The following is a 20,630-nucleotide window of genomic DNA, read 5'->3' as shown; positions in this document are numbered from 1 at the left end:
GACGCAGCCGGCCTCCGGTTGAGAGCGTACGGGAAGCGTTCCATACTCTCCGAGGATACCGCGGGTTCCTGGCGTGTGGGACGCTTTTCACCGCTTTGAGTTCTCGTTTCCTTCGCCCCGACTACCTACTCGGTCGCAGCCAAAGCCCGGATCGTGGGATCCGGGCCTGGAGGAACGGGACGGCGAACGCGAGCGGCGCCGCGGCCAGGAGCCAGCCGCACCGGGCATGCTCAGTGGCGCGGCCGGCTGGGTGGCCCGCGAGCTGCACCCGGATCTGCTCGGCGGCGGCGACGACGTGAGCGCGCAGGGGGGCGGCGACCTCGCCTCGTCTCTCTCTCTGCGCCTGGGTTGGGTGGGTGACGCCGAGAGCCAGAGAGATGTCGGATTTCGACAGTAACCCGTTTGCCGACCCGGATCTCAACAATCCCTTCAAGGTGAGCTTCGGCCCCAGCATCTCCTGCCGCCGCGACGCGTCGTTGTTTGTGAAAACGGACGAGTTCCTTCGCGCCTACTGCGCCTGCCCCTCGGCTCCCCTTAGCCGCCCAGAGAGGGGCGCGGGGCCGCCGTCCCCTATTTGGGGTCGCGTCCCGGCCCCCGCGTCACTCGTTTGGGTTTTGGGGCTTGGGGGTGGAACCTCCTCAGCTCGTGCCCGGCCGCCCTTCCACACGACCCCGACTGGTGAGGGTTGTGCCTGCAGCCGGGACTGGGCCCGCGCGCCCGGAGGGGTCCTGGTCCGCCTCTCAGGAGTGGAAGCAGAGGGCAGGTAGAGTCGCCTCTTGCCAGGCAAGTGTGGCTGGCAGGGCCGGGAGGCGGCGGAGGGGGGCCCGCCCTGGGGTGGGGTTGTCATGGGGACCCGAGGTGGTGGCGGCGGAGAGCTGCGTGGGGTGATGGCAGAGGTGTGGAGGAGGAGAGAGGTGAGGGTACCGAGTATGCTGCAATTAAAAAAAAAAAGGTTGTGTTTTTATTTTTTAAACTTGTGTTGCACCCAAATACCACCAGTGGCGCTGCCATCCCCCCTCTTCCTGTTAGGCTGAGGTTGAGGGTATTGATACCAAAGCGAAAGTTAAAAATAAATAAACATATCTGGAAAACAATAGTACACGTGGACGACCTCTTCCCTACCCAACTGCTTCTAGCAAGGTAAACGATGGGATATTTTCCAAGCTCCTAGTGCGTCACCGGTTCTCTGGGCTATATGAGGATACCATTTCCCACTTGAGCTGCTTTTCTTCTTGGAGTCGACCTTATCAACCCCGGCTTCGGAAGGGCTTGGCACAGAATCCTGCAAAGGAAGGCGGCTGAGATATTCATCGTGTGCGTTTAAATGAATGCAACATCTAAATAACTATCTCTTTGAAAGTATTCTGGATTTCCTAATGAGTGTAACTGTTAGCACGTGTAATTTGTTTCCAACTGTTGGTTGAAGTTGTTTCTCAATCCCCCCGGCCGTGTGCAGTAGTAACTTTAATTTGCAGTCACACAGAATAAAACAGGAACTCTAATTTGTGGTCACACAAGTGTCACTTCTGGCTTGTTGAGTTTACATCTTTTTACTCCTGGTTTTATCTTTCATTAAGAATCCTGGAAGAGGAAAAATATTTCTGCTCATTATTAAATGCCTGATAATTCCAAGGAGGATTATTTTAATGAAATGATCCTGATTATTATTGACAACTCGACTCACTTTGTAGCAGTGTAGAATTAGACTCAGTCACTGTTTCATTGTCCTTGATGTCACTTAAGAAAATTCAGTACAACTGGCCTGTGCCTTTCAGTGACATGGTTGCATTTTAAGACTTTTTTTTTTTCCTGGCAGTTTTGTTTCAGTTAGTTTTGGATTTGCTTCCATGTTGTGGAAAATCAGGTTATTCTTAAATGGTAGACTTTCCAAAGAGACCGTTCATAAATTGTTAAATGGGTGTTGTTTTAAAATATTTTGAAGATAAAACATCAAGAACCTTTTAGCCTTTCCTATTTCAGATAATTCACTGACGCTGTTTATTCAGCATCTGACGATTTGGCCGTGTATTTTCTACTTGGTCATTCCATTTCATGGTTCATTTCATATTAAGTGGCTCTCTTGTTAGGGCAAAACATTGTCTTCCTCTTAGCCCAGACTGTCCTTTTGTGACATCTAATATTGCCATGACACTTTTCCTCTTCTGACATTCATAAAATTGCTGTAGTAATTCTAAACCCAGGAGTTGTTTTAAATATTCATTGTGGCATAACATTATAAATCTTTTTTGTTCTTTTATAAATGGATGTACTCAGGACAATGATTATTCAAGTTTGTAAAATGCTTCAGGGACAGATCATTTAGCTCTAAAGGAGACTTGGTTGCACACATATTTCTGCTTATGACCTTTCTCTGCTTTTGGTGACTGTTATAGCACTGTCAGTGTATCTGACCCTTTATTTTTCCATTTATGTTCACCTGCCCCTCCTCAAAGTATAGTTTTATATCTATATTTTGTCTTTTTACTTTTGCTTATATTTGTGTAAAAGTGATTTTTGAAATAACATTTCTGACACTCTACTTAAATCTGAAATGTTTCTAGACTCATTTGAGTTACTTTATGATCATTTTTCTTTTTTTTCTTTTTCTTTTTTTGAGACGGAGTCTTGCACTGTTGCCCCGGCTGGAGTGCAATGGCGTGATCTCGACTCACCGCAACCTCTGCCTCCCGGGTTCAAGCGATTCTCCTGCCTCAGCCTCCCTAGTAGCTGGGATTACAGGTGCCCGCCACCACGCCCGGCTAATTTTTTGTATTTTTAGTAGAGATGGGGTTTCATTGTGTTGGCCAGGCTGGTCTTGAACTCCTGACCTCGTGATCCGCCCGCCTCGGCCTCCCAAAGTGTTGGGATTACGGGCGTGAGCCACTGCGTCCGGCAGATCGTTTTCTTTCTTTTTTTTTTTTTTTTTTGAGACGGAGTCTTGCTTTGTCACCTAGGTTGGAGTGCAGTGGCGTGATCTCTGCTCACTGCAAGTGCCACCTTCTGGGTTCACGCCATTCTCCTGCCTCAGCCTCCCTAGTAGCTGGGACTACAGGCGCCCGCCACCACTGGCTAATTTTTTGTATTTTTAGTAGAGACGGTGTTTCACCGTGTTAGCCAGGATGGTCTCGATCTCCTAACCTCTTGATCTGCCCGCCTTGGCCTTCCAAAGTGCTGGGATTACAGGCGTGAACCACTGCGCCCGATCCATTTTTCAAATCTGTTTTTATTTGCAGTATTTGAAGATAAAGCTCTTATTTTCAAGTATATGATATTTCGCATTTGGTAACTATGCTAATTTTCATTAAATCCTATTTGGTTTCCATTGCCTTTTTCGTTTTTTAACATTGCTTTTCCTTCACTTTTATGTTAGGAATACTTTAGCAAGCATCTTCGTTTGAGCCATATCATGAAAGTAGTTTGAGTCTATTCTCCTTATATAATATAACCATAGTGGTTTACTTGATTTTATTGGTTCTTGTAAGGTTATTTGCTGGATTCAGTTCATTTTTTTTTTGTTGAGCCCCTGCTTTATATTCTAGTGGTTGTGCTAGGCTTAGTGAATGGTTTTATGAAATTTGAGTGGCTTTCATTGCGCATCAAGAAACTTGGAATAACTGGAAATCTGTAGTGATCCAAAAGAAAATAGATGATTAATTATATAGAAGTTTCTGAGGATCCACTCTTGAGCTGTTAAAATGGGGTTTTAAATCTAGAGAGGAAAAAATATTTTCTATATAGTCAACATGTAATTATTGAAGAATTACTGTATGTCCTTTGTTTTCTGTTGAGTTTATTCTTTCAACAAATACTGAAGAAGTGTCTCTGTCCTTATGGCTGTTAGTCTAACAGTGAGACAAATATGCTTGGAAAATGAATAAGAGGGGAGAGTTTAATAACCAGCAGAGGTCAGCAATATAGGCTCTTACAAGTCAGCATAAGAGTGTATGGTTAAGTGCCAGAACAAGTGCAGTTTGTTCATAGGAGGGAGAAATTAGTAAGTGGTCAGAAAATCTTCATGCTTTATGCTTTTGCATATTAACATGATAGTTGATTGAATAAGATAGTTGGTTATGGAAATAACATTTAAATTAATTTTTAAAATATGAAGAGAATTAGAATTTCACAGCTGGGGGGGCAAATTCTTAAAATATATTCAGTCAGATCTCATAGATTAAAAAACAAAGCCCACAGAGGCACACTTGCTGATTGTCTTATGCCCATGTGTAGGTAGTATAGAATTGGCATTAGAACTTAGGTCTCCTGATTTCTAGTCCGTTGCTGGTGACACTGTATGCGCTCCCTGGTTGCATTTTGATACCAAAATTCTTGTTTTGTATTTGGAGGTTAGAGTTGAGGGGAGACAGCAGAGGATAGGATTAAAAAATTTTGGCTCAAGAATTTGAAAAGATCTGGGCTTGATCCTGGCTTTGTCACTAACTGGTTGTGAGACCTTGGAAAGTTACTTAACCTCTTTAAGACTCAGTTTACTCATCGCATGTTCTCACTCATAGGTGGGAGTTGAACAATGAGAACACTTGGACACAGGGTGGGGAACATCACACACGGGTCTGTCGTGGGGTTGGGGGAGGGGAGAAGGATAGGAGATATACCTAATGTAAATGACTAGTTAATGGGTGCAGCACACCAACATGGCACATGTATACATATGTAACAAACCTGCACGTTGTGCACATGTACCCTAGAAGTATAAAAAAAAGACTCAGTTTACTATTTTGTAAAATAGGGTAATAGTACATTCTCTATAGGATTGTAAATAGGATTAGATGAACATACATTTAGCATATAGTAAGAGCTTAATGTATAGTGGTTTTAATTAGGTACTGATATTTAGTATTAATAGTAATTTAAGAAATTCTGTTTAATGGCCGGGCGCAGTGGCTCACGCCTGTAATCCCAGCACTTTGGGAGGCCGAGGTGGGCGAATCACGAGGTCAGGAGTTCGAGACCAGCCTGGCCAACATGGTGAAACCCCGTCTCTACCAAAAATACAAAAAATTAGCTGGGTGTGGTGGCGGGCACCTGTAATCCCAGCTACTTGGGAGGCTGAGGCAGGAGAATTGCTTGAACCTGGGAGGCGGAGGTTGCAGTGAGCTGAGATGGCGCCACTGCACTCTAGCCTGGGCGACAGTGCGAGACTCATCTCAAAAAAAAAAAAAAAGGTTCTGTTTAATGATTTCTGCATGCTTAGCTATGAATTTAGTGAAATTTGTGTTACTTTTGGATCTTCTGGAGTGCTGGTAGTAGCTGTTTGACTGATCATAGTCAAGGAATCAAAGCTAAAAATAATTAAGTGCTTTGCCTACATCAGCCTGCTAGACTAGACCAAGGTTGTCTGAATTCTGGTGCTTTTTCACAACACATAGTTCCTCCCTAATAAAATATCTCCATGTTAAAATTGAGCGTAGTGTCCATTTTGTTTTGGCCTCAAAAATTAATTTTAGTCTATTGAATTTTTTTTTTAGAAATGGCGTAAAATTCAGCATTCTCACTTATGTTATCTTTTAAGTTACAGTAATCTAGTGGCATTGTAAGAGTTGAAGTTGAAAATTGAAAAGATGACCCAAAATTCAAGTGTGTTATTCATTTGTCTTAGTCTGTTTGGGCTGCTATAACAAAATATAGTACCTCACAGTGGGTAATTTATAAACAACAGAAATGTATTGCCCAGAACTCTGGAGGCTAGGAAGTCCAGGATCAAGGTCCCAGCAGATTCAGTGTATGGTGAAGGCCTCTTCCTCATTGATGGCATCTTCTTTGTGTCCTCACATGACAGAAGGGGATGGCAGCTCTTTGGGGCCCTTTTCTTTTCTTTTTTGTTTGAGATAGAGTCTTGCTCTGTCGCCCAGGCTGGAATGCAACGGTGCCATCTCGGCTCACTGCAACCTCCATCTCCTGCGTTCAAGCGATTCCCCTGCTTCAGCCTCTGGAGTAGCTGGGACTACAGGCATGAACCACCAGACCAGGCTGATTTTTTGTATTTTAGTAGAGGCAGGGTTTCACTATGTTGGCCAGGCTGGCCTTGAACTCTTGGTCTAAGTGATCCACCTGCCTCAGCCTTCCAAAGTGCTGGGATTACAGGTGTGTGCCACCACACTTGGCCTCTGGGTCCTTTTTTAAGTAGGGATATTAATCCCATTCTTGAGAGCAGAGCCCTGCTGACCTAATCACCTCCCAAAGGCTTCACCTTCTAATACCATCATGTTGGTGATAGGTTTCAGCATGTGATTTTTAAGGAAACAAACATTCAGACCTTAGTTTTCATTTTGTAACATCAAGAATGTTATCCATCTTATTTCATTTACATTGACAATGATACTTACAAGTTGATTTCACTCCTCCCTTATCTGTTTAAAATTTTGAGGCTGGGCATGATGGCTCATGTTTGTAATCCCAGCGCTTTGGGAAGCCAAGGCAGGAGGATTGCTTGAACCCAAGAGTTTGAGACCAGCCTGGGCAACATAGTGAGACTCCCAGCTCTACTAAAATTTAAAAGTTAGCTGGGTGTGGTGGTGCACACCTGTAATCTAAGCTACTTGGGAGGCTGAGGCGGGAGGGTGACAGAGACCGTGTCTCAAAAACAAACAAACTCAAAAAGCCCAAAAAACAGATATAAAATTTTGAGTTTGGAGATTGGATAGCACTAGGAAAGTATTCTGAGGATTTCCTTTGTGATTGTCACACTTTGAAAACTATCTTTTAACATTAATCTGGAACATAGTGGTTGTAGTTTGGGGGCCTATGTTATTTTACGTTCATGTCAACTGCATGAATTCCTGCTCATTTTTCCTCATGTTAATATTTTTAAAAAGCACATATTGAGCTGCTGTTATATTTCGTCAACTTAAGATGCCATCCTTTGTAAGATGCACCATTATCTTATTTACTACCGTCTCACTTATCTGTTGCTATGTAACAAAACCAAAATATAATGGCTTAAAATAACAGTTATTTGCTCACGATTGTTATTTGAGCTAGGCTTAGCTGGGCAGGTTTTTTCTTTTTTTTTAATGTTCTTTTCTGGAGTCACTAAAGTGGCTTCAGTTACCTGGTTTATGGTTTCAGATGTCCTTACTCAAGTGCCTGCTGGTTACCTGGAGATGTCAGTGGGCACAGCAATTGGCTGTCTTTCATGTAGCCTCTCTACTAGTAATAAGTGGGCTTTGTGCATAGTAGCAGCAGTGCTCCCAGAGGTCAAGAGCTGAATCTACAAGGCTTCATGAGTCATATGCCACTTCTGCTATGTTCTGTTGGTCAAAACAAGGCACAAGTTCAGCCTAGATTTTAAAAGGAGTGGCAAGCAATAGGCTCCACTTCTTGACTGGGGATAGACCTATGAACTGAAGATACACCTAGTATAAAATGGTGAGGTAGTCATAGGATAACTTCACTAGACACTCCCATTCAAATAGGGAAAGAGTGGGAGGTGTGTAGCAGCTGCTGATCCATAGCAATTCTGAAATCTAGCCAGGCATGTGTTGTTAGGGTCCCCTACATTGGGGACAATGAATGTTTCTTTATTAGGGTCCAGTTCTGCTACCTGGTATTGGTTCCTTTACCTGTTATTTTCTTCTGCTTTTGGCTCCACCCTCTGAGAGGTCCTTTATTTTTTTCTATAAGAATGAGCCCTGTTGCAGCTGAGTAGCATTTTTGGCCTGCTTCTTGCCCATTGAAAATTGGGAGCCTAGAAGTTTCTATTCATTTTGAACTGTTTCTTTAGTCCAGGCTGGCACAACTCTCTTAACAGTTTCTTTTTAATCTTACCAAAGTTCGAACCATGCCTTGAAAACCACATTCGTCATTCTTTTTGAGACAATCTTCAGTTAGGGTGAAGTGTCCGTTGCCATGGTCAGTATTCTTAAGATGTTCAGAAAACTTTTTGTCTAGGTTGAGCATCTCATATGGCCAGTGGAAGGCTGCTGCTATAGGAGGCTGCTGTGCTGCATGACAAAACTAAGATTTGAACACAGTTTTATTTTGGCCCTGTAGCCTTAACTACAGTCATGTGAGATGATGGTGATTATGAAAATTTTGAAAGTAAACTGTTCTTGTGCTGATATTACCAAAAGTTTTTTTGGAATACAATTAATATTTAATAGTGATAAATGCAGATCCAAATAATTTATTGGTTGTTTCCTTAATATGAACCACCAGTGTGATATATGATATAGTTGCTGAAAAATATATATTGGCTTAGTGAAATTAGTGATCAGTTCCTTAAAATTAATAATCCTATAGTATTCTGTTCTGGTGTAATAGCTGGGTATTGTTCTCAATTGCATGGCATATTTAAAGAGTGGTTTGAAAATACTAGGATATGCCCAAAGAGGACAGTCAGAATGGTCATGGGACTGAATCAAGTTCTAGGAAGAACAATTTAAGTTTCAATTACTCAGTGGATTTAGTCTACAGAGGGCTAAAGGGAAATAGGAGAGCTCCCATCAGATACTTAAAGGGTTCTTAGTTAAGTGAATAAACTTGTTATTTGTTGCTTTAGAAAAAGAATCTAAGGTTAACTGGCAAAGTTTACTTAAAGGTAAACGTAAATTTTGTCCAAACAGATTTTTAAAAATCTGCTAGCATGGCCTGACAATGCTCTTTTGGTAGGGCATTCTCCAGCACTTGCAGAAATTCAAGCAGAAGTTGGATAACCTGTAGAGATGCTAAAATAGCGATTTTTGTCTAAAGTTTTTTTCTGCTTTGAAACTCTTGTTATGTATATGTGTGTGTGTGTGTGTGTGTGTGTGTGTGTGTGTATATATATATATTTGTGGCCAAGGCTGGACTATGGGACTCGGTCACTGCAACTCCCTCCAGTTCATCTTTTGTCTCACTTACAAGTATGGTCGCCTCGGCCTCCCAAAGTGCTGGGATTACAGGCGTGAGCCACCGCGCCTGGCCAACTCTTGTTATATTTTTTGTACCTGTATGGACCACATCGTGAATGCATACAGACATACCTCAGAGATATTGCAGGTTTGGTTCCAGATCAGCTTAATAAAGTGAATATTGCAATAAAGCAAGTCGTGAATTTTTTTGTTTCCCAGTGCATGTAAAAGTTATGTTTATAGTATACTGTAGTGTATTAAGTGTGCAATAACATGTCTAAAAAGTGTACATACCTTAATTTAACAATACTTTAATGCTAAAAAATGCTAACGACCATCAGAACTTTCAGCGACTTAATAATCTTTTTGTTGGTAGAGGGTCTTTCCTCATTGTTGATGGTTGCTGACTGATCAGGGTGGTGGTTGCTGAAGGTTAGGGTAGCTGTGGCAGTTTCTTAAAATAAGACAGTGATGGAGTTTGCCACCTTAGTGGGCTCTGCCTTTCATGGAAGGTTTATCTGGAGCATGCTGTGCTGTTTGATAGCATTTTACCCACAGCAGAACTTCTTTCAAAGTTGAAGTCAGTCCTCCCAAACCCTGCCACTGCTTTATCAACTAATTTTATGTGCTGTTCTCAATTGTTTGCTGTCATTTCAACAATATTCACAAGCATCTTCACCAGGAGTAGATTTCATCTCAAGAAAACACTTTCTTTGCTCATCCATAAGAAGCAACTCCTTATCAGTTTCATTTTAATCATGAGATTGCAGCAATTTAGTCACATCTTCAGACTCCACTTCTAGTTCTTTCAGTGTTTCTACCATATCTGCAGTTACTTCCACCACTGAAATCTTGAACCCTTCTAAGTCATCCCTGAGAGTTTGCATCAACTTCTTTCAAACTCCTGTTAATGTTGACATTTTGACCTCCTCCTATGAATCATAAATGTTCTTAATCACATCTAGAATAGTACATCCTTTCCAGAAGATTTTTGATTGACTTTTTCCAGATCCATCAGAGGAATCACTATCTATGGTAGCCATAGCCTTAGGAAATTTATTTCTTAAATACTAATACTTGAAAATTGAAATGACTCCTTGATCTGTGGGCTACAGAATGGATGTTGTGTTAGCATGCCTGAAAACAATATTAATCTCCTTGTACATTTCCATCAGTACTCTTGGGTAGCCAGGTACCTTGTCATTGAGCAGTGATATTTTGCAAGGCATCTTTTTTTCTGAGCAGTAGATCTCAACAGTGGGCTTAAAATATTCAGTATACCATGCTGCAAAAGGATGTGCTGTCTTCCAAGCTTTGTAGTTCCATTTCTAGAGCACAGGCAAAGTAGATGTAACATAATTCTTAAGGATCCTAGGATTTTTGGAGTGGTACATGAACATTGGCTTCAACTTAAAGTCACTGGTTGCATTTTCCCCTAACAAGGGAGTCAGCCTGTCCTTGGAAGCTTTGAAGCCAGGCGTTGACGTCCTCCCTCTAGCTCAGAAAGTCCTAGATGACATCTTCTTCCAATATAAGACTGTTTCACCTCCTTTTGAAAATCAGTTGTTTAGGCTGGGCATGGTGGCTCATGCCTGTAATCCGAGCACTTTGGGAGGTCGACGCAGGTGGTTCACCTGAGGTCAGGAGTTTGAGACCAGCCTGGCTAATGTGGTGAAACCCTGTCTCTACTAAAAATACAAAAATTAGCTGGGTGTCGTGGCATGTGCTTGTAGTCCCAGCTACTCGGGAGACTGTGCAGGAGAATTGCTTGAACCAGCGAGGTGGAGGTTGCAGTGAGCCGACATCGTGCCACTGCACCTTGCACTTTTATGTTATGGAGACAGCTTCTTTCCTTAAACCTCATAACCAACCTTTGCTGGCTTCCACCTCTTCTTCTGCAGCTTCCTCACCTCTCTGAGCTTTCATAGAGTTGAAGAGAGTTAGGGCCTTGGTCTGGATTAGGCTTTGGTTTAGGGGAATGTTGTGGTTAATCTTTTTTTTTTTTTTTTTGAGATGGAGTCTCCCTCTGTCGCCCAGGCTGGAGTGCAGTGGCGCAATCTCGGCTCACTGCAAGCTCCGCCTCCTGGGTTCACGCCATTCTTCTGCCTCAGCCTCTCCGAGTAGCTGGGACTACAGGCGCCCGCCACCACGCCCGGCTAATTTTTTTTTTAATATTTTTAGTAGAGATGGGGTTTCACCGTGGTCTCGATCTCCTGACCTTGTGATCCGCCTGCCTTGGCCTTCCAAAGTGCTGGGATTACAAGCGTGAGCCACCGCGCCCGGCCTGTTGTGGTTAATCTTCTATCCAGACTACAAGAAGGCTGTTTTGTTTTCTTACCATTTGTGTGTTCACTGGAGTAGCGCTTTTAATTTCCTTCAAGAACTTTTCTTTTGCATTCACAACTCTTTGGCCCAAAGAAGCCTAGCTTTGGCCTATCTTGGCTTTCAACTTGTCTTCCTTATTGAACTTAATCATTTCTACATTTTGATTTTAAAATGAGAGATGCATGACTCTTCCCTTCACTTGAACACTTAAAGGCCATTGTAGGATTGTTAACTGGCCTAATTTGGACATTGTTATGTCTCAGGGAATAGGGAGACCCAAGGAGAGGGACAGAGATGGGAACAGCTGGTTGGTGGAATAGTCAGGACACACAATTTTTTTTTTTTTTTTTTTTTGAGACAGAGTCTCTCTCGGTCTCCAAGGCTGGAGTGCAGTGGTGTGATCTCGGCTCACTGAAACCTCCACCTTGCAGGTTCAAGTGATTTTCCTGCCTTAGCCTCCCAAGTAGCTGGGACTACAGGCCTGTGCCACCACACCTGGTTAATTTTTGTATTTTTAGTAGAGACGGGGTTTCACCATGTTGGCAAGGCTGATCTCCAACCCCTGACCTCAGGTGATCTGCCTGCCTTGGCTCCCAAAGTGCTGGGATTACAAGTGTGAGCCATCACGCCCAGCCAGGACATACAACATTTATCAAGTAAGTTTGCAGTGTTATGAGCATGGTTTGTGGCGCCCCAAGACAATTACAGTAGTAACATCAAGTATCACTCATCACAGATCACCATAGTGACATAATGATAATGAAAAAGTTTGCAATATTGCGAGTATTACCATAGTGTGACACTAGAGATATGAAGTGAGCACATGCTGTTGGGAAAATGGTGTTGCGAGACTTACTTGATGCCGGGTTGCCACAAACCTTCAATTTATTTTTTTAAAAAAGGCAATATCTGTGAAGTACAGTGAAACTAGGTATGCCTGCATTTTCTCTGTTCTAATATATCGACTATATTGGAATTGAGTATGATCATTTCAGCCAGAGAGGATGCTTTATGTTCAGAGACCAGCTATGCCCTGAGCCTCAGCTTCTGCTGAGGGAACAGCCCTCATGGTAGCTTACACATTTGTGATCATGTCCTCTAGGGTGTGACTTTTGCCACCCTGGCCTCAGCTGACTGATCTTAACAAAGGTACTTCTCCAAAGCAGTGGAATAGCAGTTATCTCACTAGGCTTTTGAAGGCCATTTTCAAGAATTCATGTCCCTCATTAGAGCTGTTTTTTAACTAGAAGGGATGTGCCATGTCATGAAGAATTTCAATCTCTGTGAAACCTGGTGTCCTTCTTTCTGTATATATCTTTAAAATATTCTCCTGCTCCCAGCATTTGGGGTGACCTGAGTGAGTCTGTCTGTTTGAACCAGAATTGCTAAACAGTAAGTGTAAAGTAACATTTTCTTGCCAAAACTATGATAGAGTTAAGCCTGTATTTAGACCTACAGTTTTTGGTGGTATAGTGGAGTAATACACTTGCAAATATTGTAAGATGTTTTTAAATCACAAGGGAGAATTTCCCAACTTTCAATAGGTGTAGGATATAACAGGTGACATGGAGTTTGGTTAGATTTAACCTTGTAACAAGTCTCCTACTGTTCCTACTGAGGCAGTCTGTAATGTCCTGCAGCTTTTGACTTCATATGTGTAGACTGGTGTTGAAACCCCTGTTCTCCTTTCTGTGCAGAAGCCTTACAGATCTATACCCAGAGAGCAATCCCGTAATCCCCTTCTCCTTGGCATTTGGCTTTAGGTGCTTTTCAGAATTAGTAATGTTACTTTATCCTGTTGCTGGACACCTAAGTTGTTTCTGTTTTTTGGCTATTGCAGATAATGTGTCTATAAACATTCCTGTACAAGTGTTTTGTTTGATCACCTGTTTTAAATTCTTTTGGGGATATATACCTACAAGTGGAATTGCCTAGTCATATGGTAACTCTGTTTAATCATGGAGGAACTTCCAGACCCTTTTCCAAAGTGGCTGTACCATTTTATATTCCTGCTAGCAGTGTATGAGTATGTAGATTTCTCTACATCTTCGTTAACACTTGCTATTACCTGTTTTTTATTCTAGTCATCCTAGTGGGGGTGAAGTGGTATCTTGTGGTTTTGATTTGCAGTCTGCTGATAACGAATGATGTTGAGAATCTTCTCATTTACTTATTGGCATTTGCATATTTCTTTGATGTCTGTTCAGATCCTTTGGCTATTCTTAGATTGGGTTATTTGTCTTTTTTATTATTGAGTTATAAGAGTTTTTATATATCCTGGATACATACCTTTATCAGGTATGTGATTTGTGACTTTTTTTTCCCATTTTCTGGGTTGTCTTTTTACTTTCTTGATAACATCTTTTGAAGCACAAAAGCTTTTAATTTTGTTAAGTTCAAATTACCTATTTTTTGTTGTTGGTGTTTTAGTGTCACATCTAAGAATCCTTCGCCAAATCTGAGGTAAAGAAGGTTTATCCCTATGTTTTCTTCAAAGAGTTTTATAGTTTTAGCTCTTGAATTTAGGTCTATGATTCATTTTGAGTTAATTTTTGTATTTGGTATGACGTAAGGTCAACTTTATTGTTTTGCATGTGGTTATAATGGTTGTTCCAGGACCATTTGTTGAAAAGATTGTTCATTCCCCATTGAATGATTTTGGCACACTTGTCAAAAATCTCAGTATTCTTAATCTGTGTTCTTGCAAAGGAGATGAAGTATTTTATCTGAAAAAGCCCTCATGTTTCATGCAAAAATGCCTTGCAAATGCCTGGTAGTCACCAGGTTTTGTGAGTATGTATTAACTTGTCCAGCTTCTAAAATTGCCAGAGCTGCTTTTGCAACTGCTTCTAAGTCTTTGCATACTTTAATGCTTAAAAACAAATTTAATAGCAGGTTTTACACTTGGTTTTAGAATGTAATTATGAACACATTGTCAATATTACCAACTTGATACGTTTCCTTTTTTAAAAAAATAAACGCTTCCTTAAAAGAAATACTTCCATTTATTTTACAGAGTACAGTTGAATTAAATAATATATTTTTGTATTTAAGCAGAAACACTGGAACCCCTTAAACTCTTAAAGCAAAGGATATGTGTATAGTGTAAAGCGTTATGCATTTTGAGTATTGCTGAAATCAAATTAGGAAGGAGGGATTTGTGATAGTTATACATTGATAATTATAACTTGATTGATAGTAGAAGAAAACACAAAACATTTGAATGCAAATCATTTAGTATATGTAGCTATTAAAGGTGTTTGCTTCTCAAACACAGTGAAAACAATGCATATTATAGAAGCATTCTGTACATAGCAAATACTGTTAAGTTCCCACTTTCTTCAAGAGAAATAAGCTGTGGCCGTGTTATATACATGCTAATGGCAGCCGTTTAATCCGTGGAAATCCACTAATGGTGGTTAGAATTCTCATATGATAATTTGGGATATATGGAGAGCACTGTCAAGTGAAAGTGGTAGGTAATGGGAAAAGAGCATCAGGAGTATTGGCCAGTCATGGCCAGGAGTTGGTAAACTAGGTGTAATTTTACCACCATTTGGCACTTTTTCTTATAAACAAATTCTAAATGGTGGTTAAGCTTCCCAGGCCAGTGCTTAGAATTGTAGTATGTAGCACCAAACCCAAGCATTCTCTACAGTAATGTACCCAAAGAGGGGGAAGGTTCATTTGTGATATCAGGGATTCATCCCCCGCTAGCCTCCCATGACGTTGAAAAGTAATCATAACCTTGAAAACTAATAGCTCAGATATAAAAAAAAAAACATTAGATGTCTTTTTCAAAAATCTCCAAGCAAGTGCACAACTCTCCAACATTTATGTGAAACTTGCATCACAAGATGATTTGTCATAACAATAAAAGGAGTTCTTACTGTTATCCTCACTTCAAGTCATGATATATAATAGCTTCTAAAATCCCTGACCTTGGTAAGGCAACTAGTAATTTGCATGTCTTGTTTTTGTTTCTATTTCTGTTAATACCAAAAAGTGTGAAAGCTAATAAAAAATTAGAGCCTACTTTAGGAAATACAGGCAACTTGGGGTAAAATAAATAATAATTACGTGTTGCAACAAAAGATAATCTTGCATTATTATTTATTTTCTTTATCTGTTATTTAAAAAGATTCTCATCTTTTTTCTGATTCAAAAGGAAAACTCCTGGAACTATTAATATAAGAAACATAACAACAACAATAACTAAATACTGAAGTTAGAAAATTAATTTGCCTGTGGTCACCTAGCTAGGAGGTAGAGAAGCAAACCTTATGCAGTGTGGTTCCAGAGCCCACCTTCTTACCTTCTCCCCTCTACTAGTGGAATACAAACCTCTGCAAATTTCACTTACTCCTTTTCTTAACTCCCTGACACCAGGCTAAGAACACAGAAATGTTTGCCTGCAGTATGTATAGTTTATAGAACTTTTTCTTATGAACTCAGCTCTAAGTGGTGGTGAAGTTCCTCTGAGATTCAGCTATAAACATTTCCATTAAAAATGTTTATATTAAATAGAAAAAGCATGTATTACTACTTGCAAGCTTTGGGAGTACATTAATTTGCATTTTTGCAATATGCTACTTACCTTAGGCTTGCTACATCTGATATAAAACCACAAAGACTGACTAACTCAACCTAAAACAAGCATCCCTAGCTGTAGGAAAGTTGCTATGTAGGAAGGTTGCCACATGGGGATAAAATTACACCTCTATTTTTTAAATCTTTCTTAAGGATTTACTATCCATGTAAGACATGTTTATATTCTCTAAATGTTCAGTTCTTTGCCCTACTGATTGCTTTAAGACGTAATTTGGTTTCTTGCCACTGCTCTATCTTTAGGCATATTATCTTTTTTTTTTTTACTATAGTTCAGTCAAAACATGTTTTCGTGTAGTTCCTATAGCTCAGATATGGTACTACAAAATAGAATGTGAAATTTGTACTAGCGGGACTGCCTTTACCTCTGTGGTATCTGATAGCATTTGGTATCTAATTCTTTTGCCAGTGGACCATCTAATTTCTGTTATTTTGGTTAGTGACTTTGAGTGGACCTAATGGTGTAATTTGAAAAACAAACAAAACATATTCTCAGTCTTTATCAACCATTATATTTAAAATGGAGAGCTTGCCAGTTTAATAGGTCTTTATGGTTATTTAAAATTTTATATAATTACTGTGACTGCATTGGAGATTAAAGTGGGCCAAACTCAATTGTCTCCAAGGGATTGTTACCATTGAAGATGGAGTAAGAGTAGGTTATTTAGTAACGTATATGGAACTCCCAAAAATCAGACACTGTGATAGTCACTTGGGATACAAGATAAAGAGAAGTTTCTGATGTCAAATAATCCACACTTTAGTTGGGAGATATAATGTGTGATAAATGCTTTGATGCTACCAAACAAGAATAGCATGTTCTTCATATTGTAGAAACAGAACTTCCTGAGAAGATGAGGCCTGAACTATCTTGCCTCAGTTCCCCTAAATGCAGAATCTGAGGCAGAAGGCATATGTGTTGTTATACTTCACTTCTCCCATTTTATAGGTAGGGAAATTCGGACACAGAAGTTAATTTTTCTAAGTTTACTCAGGAATGACAGGACTTGGACTACAATTGTTTCATGGAATTGCTTTAATAAGGGTAAGGATAATGTGAGAAATAGTTTCTCATAGCAATTGCTTAAAAGTGCTGCTGGCAGTATAAAATGAAACAAAAAAAGGACCAGACCTCTCAATGTCATTTTGGCTGTTAGCTAAGAAACTAGAATTTCTTGCTTTCTGTATTATTTAGGTTCATTACGTATATTATTAATTATCTGCAGGAAATTTTTACCAAATTATATTCATAAATTATGTTTGTTTCCAAAGAATTCTTTCTCTAGAATCTATCGAGTGTACTCGATAATCAAACAGATGCCTACTTAGGAGGTAAGTTGGCTTGGGCATGATTGCTTTAGCTAAGTTTCTAATTTACTAAGGACTGATTTGGGTCTATAAATGTAAGTGAGTCTCTTTTAGATTTGAATAAGATGGTTATGACCCTTGCCATGATATGAATTTTTCAAAATCATGATGTATTGAATAATTCCTAGTGATTATTAAGCACGTATCACAGTTATAAAAGTTTCGCTAAATACACTGTTGTCTTAGAGTCTTGTTGAGAGATTTTTAATGGTTTTTCCTAGCTCCTTTTTAAAAAAAGTGGGGCATTTAGAAACTGTAGTACTAGTCCAGGTGAGTGAATTTCTTAGTATTTATTAAATTCATATGATTATAGTAACTCTGAGAATTATGGAGTAGGGGAAAAATTGAACTCACTGAGGGGAGGGCCTCTCAGCTTGGGGCCTTTCTTGTGTAATCAAGTTGTCTAGTGTAGTGTATAATCTTGATTGAACCAAGCAGAGCTATTGAAGAGTATATTAATTATGTTTTATAGAGCAGCACAATATTCTTTTTCTTCTGAGGAAATAGAGTTTTGAACATAAATTTATTTTCTTCATTGCATTTTCTTCCAACAACTTGGTCTTTGGATTTAGATTTGGATTTGAATCCTGACCATGTCACTTATTATATGACTTTGGGCAAATTACTAAAACATCTCTGAGTCAGTATTCTCAGCAGTGAAAGAAAAGATATAGAATCCAAGTCATAAAGCTCTTCTGAGGATTACATGAAATAATTAATAAGAGTCTGGTATCATGCTAACCTGGATGAATTTTCTTTCTGTCTTTGAATCTGTAGCCTTCAATTTCCCATTGGCTTCCTTGATAGAACTGTAAATGTGCATTTTCTTATAAATGTTTAATATATTCAAAATATTACCTTCTGTATCTCATGAAAAAGTGTGAAGAAAGTAATGGTGAAAATCTGCTACTGTGTTATATAAAAATACTGGACTGGAAAGATTCTAATCATGGCTCTTGTCATCCTTTGTAATTTTAAAAAACTTAGAGGAAATTTAAGTCTAGTTTGTCGTATTTCTTTTTGCTAACATAATTGAATTTGTCCAAATGGACAAAAGTGAAATTATTCTGTGAGCCAGTCTTGAATAAGTTGTAGTGCCTGGACAGTACTGTCCAATAGAAACATAATTTCTGCCACATATGCAATTTAAAATTTTCTAGTAGCCATATCAGAAAAAAAAAGAAAAACCGAGTGAACTTAATTGTAATACATTTTATCTTACTCCATATAAAGAATCTTATTTCAACACCTAATCAATATAAATGTTGCAGGAAGTCAGGGACCCCAAACGGAGGGACCGGCTGGAGCCGTGGCAGAGGTTATTTCATTTTAATATGGACATTTGGTCAGCTCCCAAATAATACTTTTATAATTTCTTATGCCAGTCTTTAATCTCTTAATCCTGTTATCTTCATAAGCTGAGAATGTATGTCACCTCAGGACCACTGTGATAATTGTGTTAACTGTACAAATTGATTGCAAAACGTGTGTTTGAACAAAATGAAATCAGTGCACCTTGAAAAATAACAGAATAACAGCGATTTTTGGGGAATAAGGGAAGACAACCATAAGGTCTGACTACCTGCGGGGTTAGGCAAAAAGAGCCATATTTTTCTTCTTGCAGAGAGCCTATAAATGGACGTGCAAGTAGGGAAGATATTGCTAAATTCTTTTCCTAGCAAGGAATATTAATATTAATACCCTGGGAAAGGAATGCATTCCTAGGGGGAGGTCTATAAATGGCTGCTCTGGGAATGTCTGTCTTACATGGTTGAGATAAGGACTGAGATATGCCCTGGTCTCCGGCAGTATCCTTAGGCTTACTAGGGTGGGGAAAAAACTCCGCCCTGGTAAATTTGTGGTCAGACTGGTTCTCTGCTCTTGAACCCTGTTTTCTGTTGTTTAAGATGTTTATCAAGACAATACGTGCACCGCAGAACGTAGACCTTTATCAGTAGTTCTGCTTTTGCCCTTTGCCTTGTGATCTTTGTTGGACCCTTATCAGGAGTTCTGCTTTTGCCCTTTGTCCTGTTTCCTCAGAAGCATGTGATTTTTGTTAGATCCTTATTAATAGTTCTGCTTTTTGCCCTTTGAAGCATGTGGTCTTTGTACCTACTCCCTGTTCATACACCCCCTCCCCTTTTGAAATCCTTAATAAAAACTTGCTGGTTTTGAGGCTCAGGTGGGCATCACGGTCCTACTGATATGTGATGTCACCCGTGGCGGCCCAGCTGTAAAATTCCTCTCTTTATACTGTCTCTTTTTATTTCTAGCTGGCCGACACTTATGAAAAATAGAACCTGTGTTGAAATATTGGGGGTGGGTTCCCCTGATATATAAAAATTAGAGATATTTTACATTGTTTTGCTAAATCTTTGAAATTGAAAATCTAATGTATTTTGTACTTTTAGCACATCTCAATTGGACTACATTTTAAGAGCTACATGTGGCTGATGGCTGCCATATTTACAGGTAGCACAGGTGTATAGCACATCTATAAAATGCATTACTACAACAATAGATGGCTTTTGCACACTGTGGGATGTGTGTGATAAAAGAATGTCATTTATTATTGCCAGTCTAAAGTTTGTCTCCCATTCTTAGCAGTCACTTAATGGTGAGAATTTACCTGTCATTGCAATCTGTTCAGTAAATGATTTCGCCAGTTTTCATTGTCCATTCCTAAGTATTTAAAAATTTCAAAGGCCTCAAATATATCTGCTTCACATTAATTATATCTGTAGGAATGACATGAAAAGGTTTGGATTTTGAAAAGCTGATTCTGGCTTATTATGAAGAATAGGTTGGGATGGGGTTAGGGAGGGAAGACCAATAAGGAGTTCATTGCCGTTGACACATGAGAAATACTGGCAGATTGATCTCTGGGGTGGAGGAGGGATTTTTTTGTTTGTTTGTTTTTTGTTTTGCTTGTGTGCATTTTAAAGATGATCAAGACTTGAAATGTGAGGTATCTTGCTGGGAAGAGGCAGTTGAACATATGAGAGAAAAGGATAATTGACAGGGTGATCCTAAGAAAAGTTAGGAAGAGATTAAGCTTAGATATGAAGAGGATTTTCCCCCCTACCTTGGGGGAAAGCCTTCCTCCTTGCTTTTCCTTCCCTCCTCTTTTTTGCTTCCCTTTTCCTTTTTTCCCCTAACCTCTAGACAATGTGGGAGATAAGGAAAAAAAAGGCTGAGGCCCTTCTGATGATCTACAGGACATTGTGAAAACTTCTATAACACAAAGTCATTCCTCACCAGTTAAAATAACAGTAACCATGTTTATTGGCTCTGTTTTTGCTTTGGTGACTCATTGGCAACTCTAGTAATTGCTGTTCCCCTCGGATGCTTTACCTGCTGCTCTCTCCTCCCTTTTCTGGCCGCCTTCCTGTAACTTAGCTTCTGTTTGTCACTCTTTCTACCATGGCTGTTGTCAGCTTCTACTGCTGCTGTTATAGTTCCCAATTTTATGTCTCATATTCA

General features: G+C 39.8%; 1 protein-coding gene across 1 annotated transcript in view; it reads left to right on the top strand.

Moving 5' to 3' along the window:
- Positions 1 to 223: 223 nt before the first annotated feature.
- SCAMP1 (secretory carrier membrane protein 1) overlaps positions 224 to 20,630 on the top strand; it is a 124,169-nt gene continuing 103,762 nt past the window's right edge. Inside the window, exon 1 of the mRNA XM_032156993.2 lies at positions 224 to 434. Coding sequence (XP_032012884.1) covers positions 378 to 434 — 57 coding nt within the window. The 5' untranslated portion in view covers positions 224 to 377. The remainder of the gene's footprint in view (positions 435 to 20,630) is intronic.

The sequence above is a fragment of the Hylobates moloch genome, unplaced genomic scaffold (genome assembly GCF_009828535.3).
Source record: "Hylobates moloch isolate HMO894 unplaced genomic scaffold, HMol_V3 SCAFFOLD_6, whole genome shotgun sequence".
NCBI lineage: Eukaryota > Metazoa > Chordata > Mammalia > Primates > Hylobatidae > Hylobates > Hylobates moloch.
The sequence above is the reverse complement of the archived record's forward strand: the minus strand, read 5'-3'. Positions and strand labels throughout refer to the sequence as shown.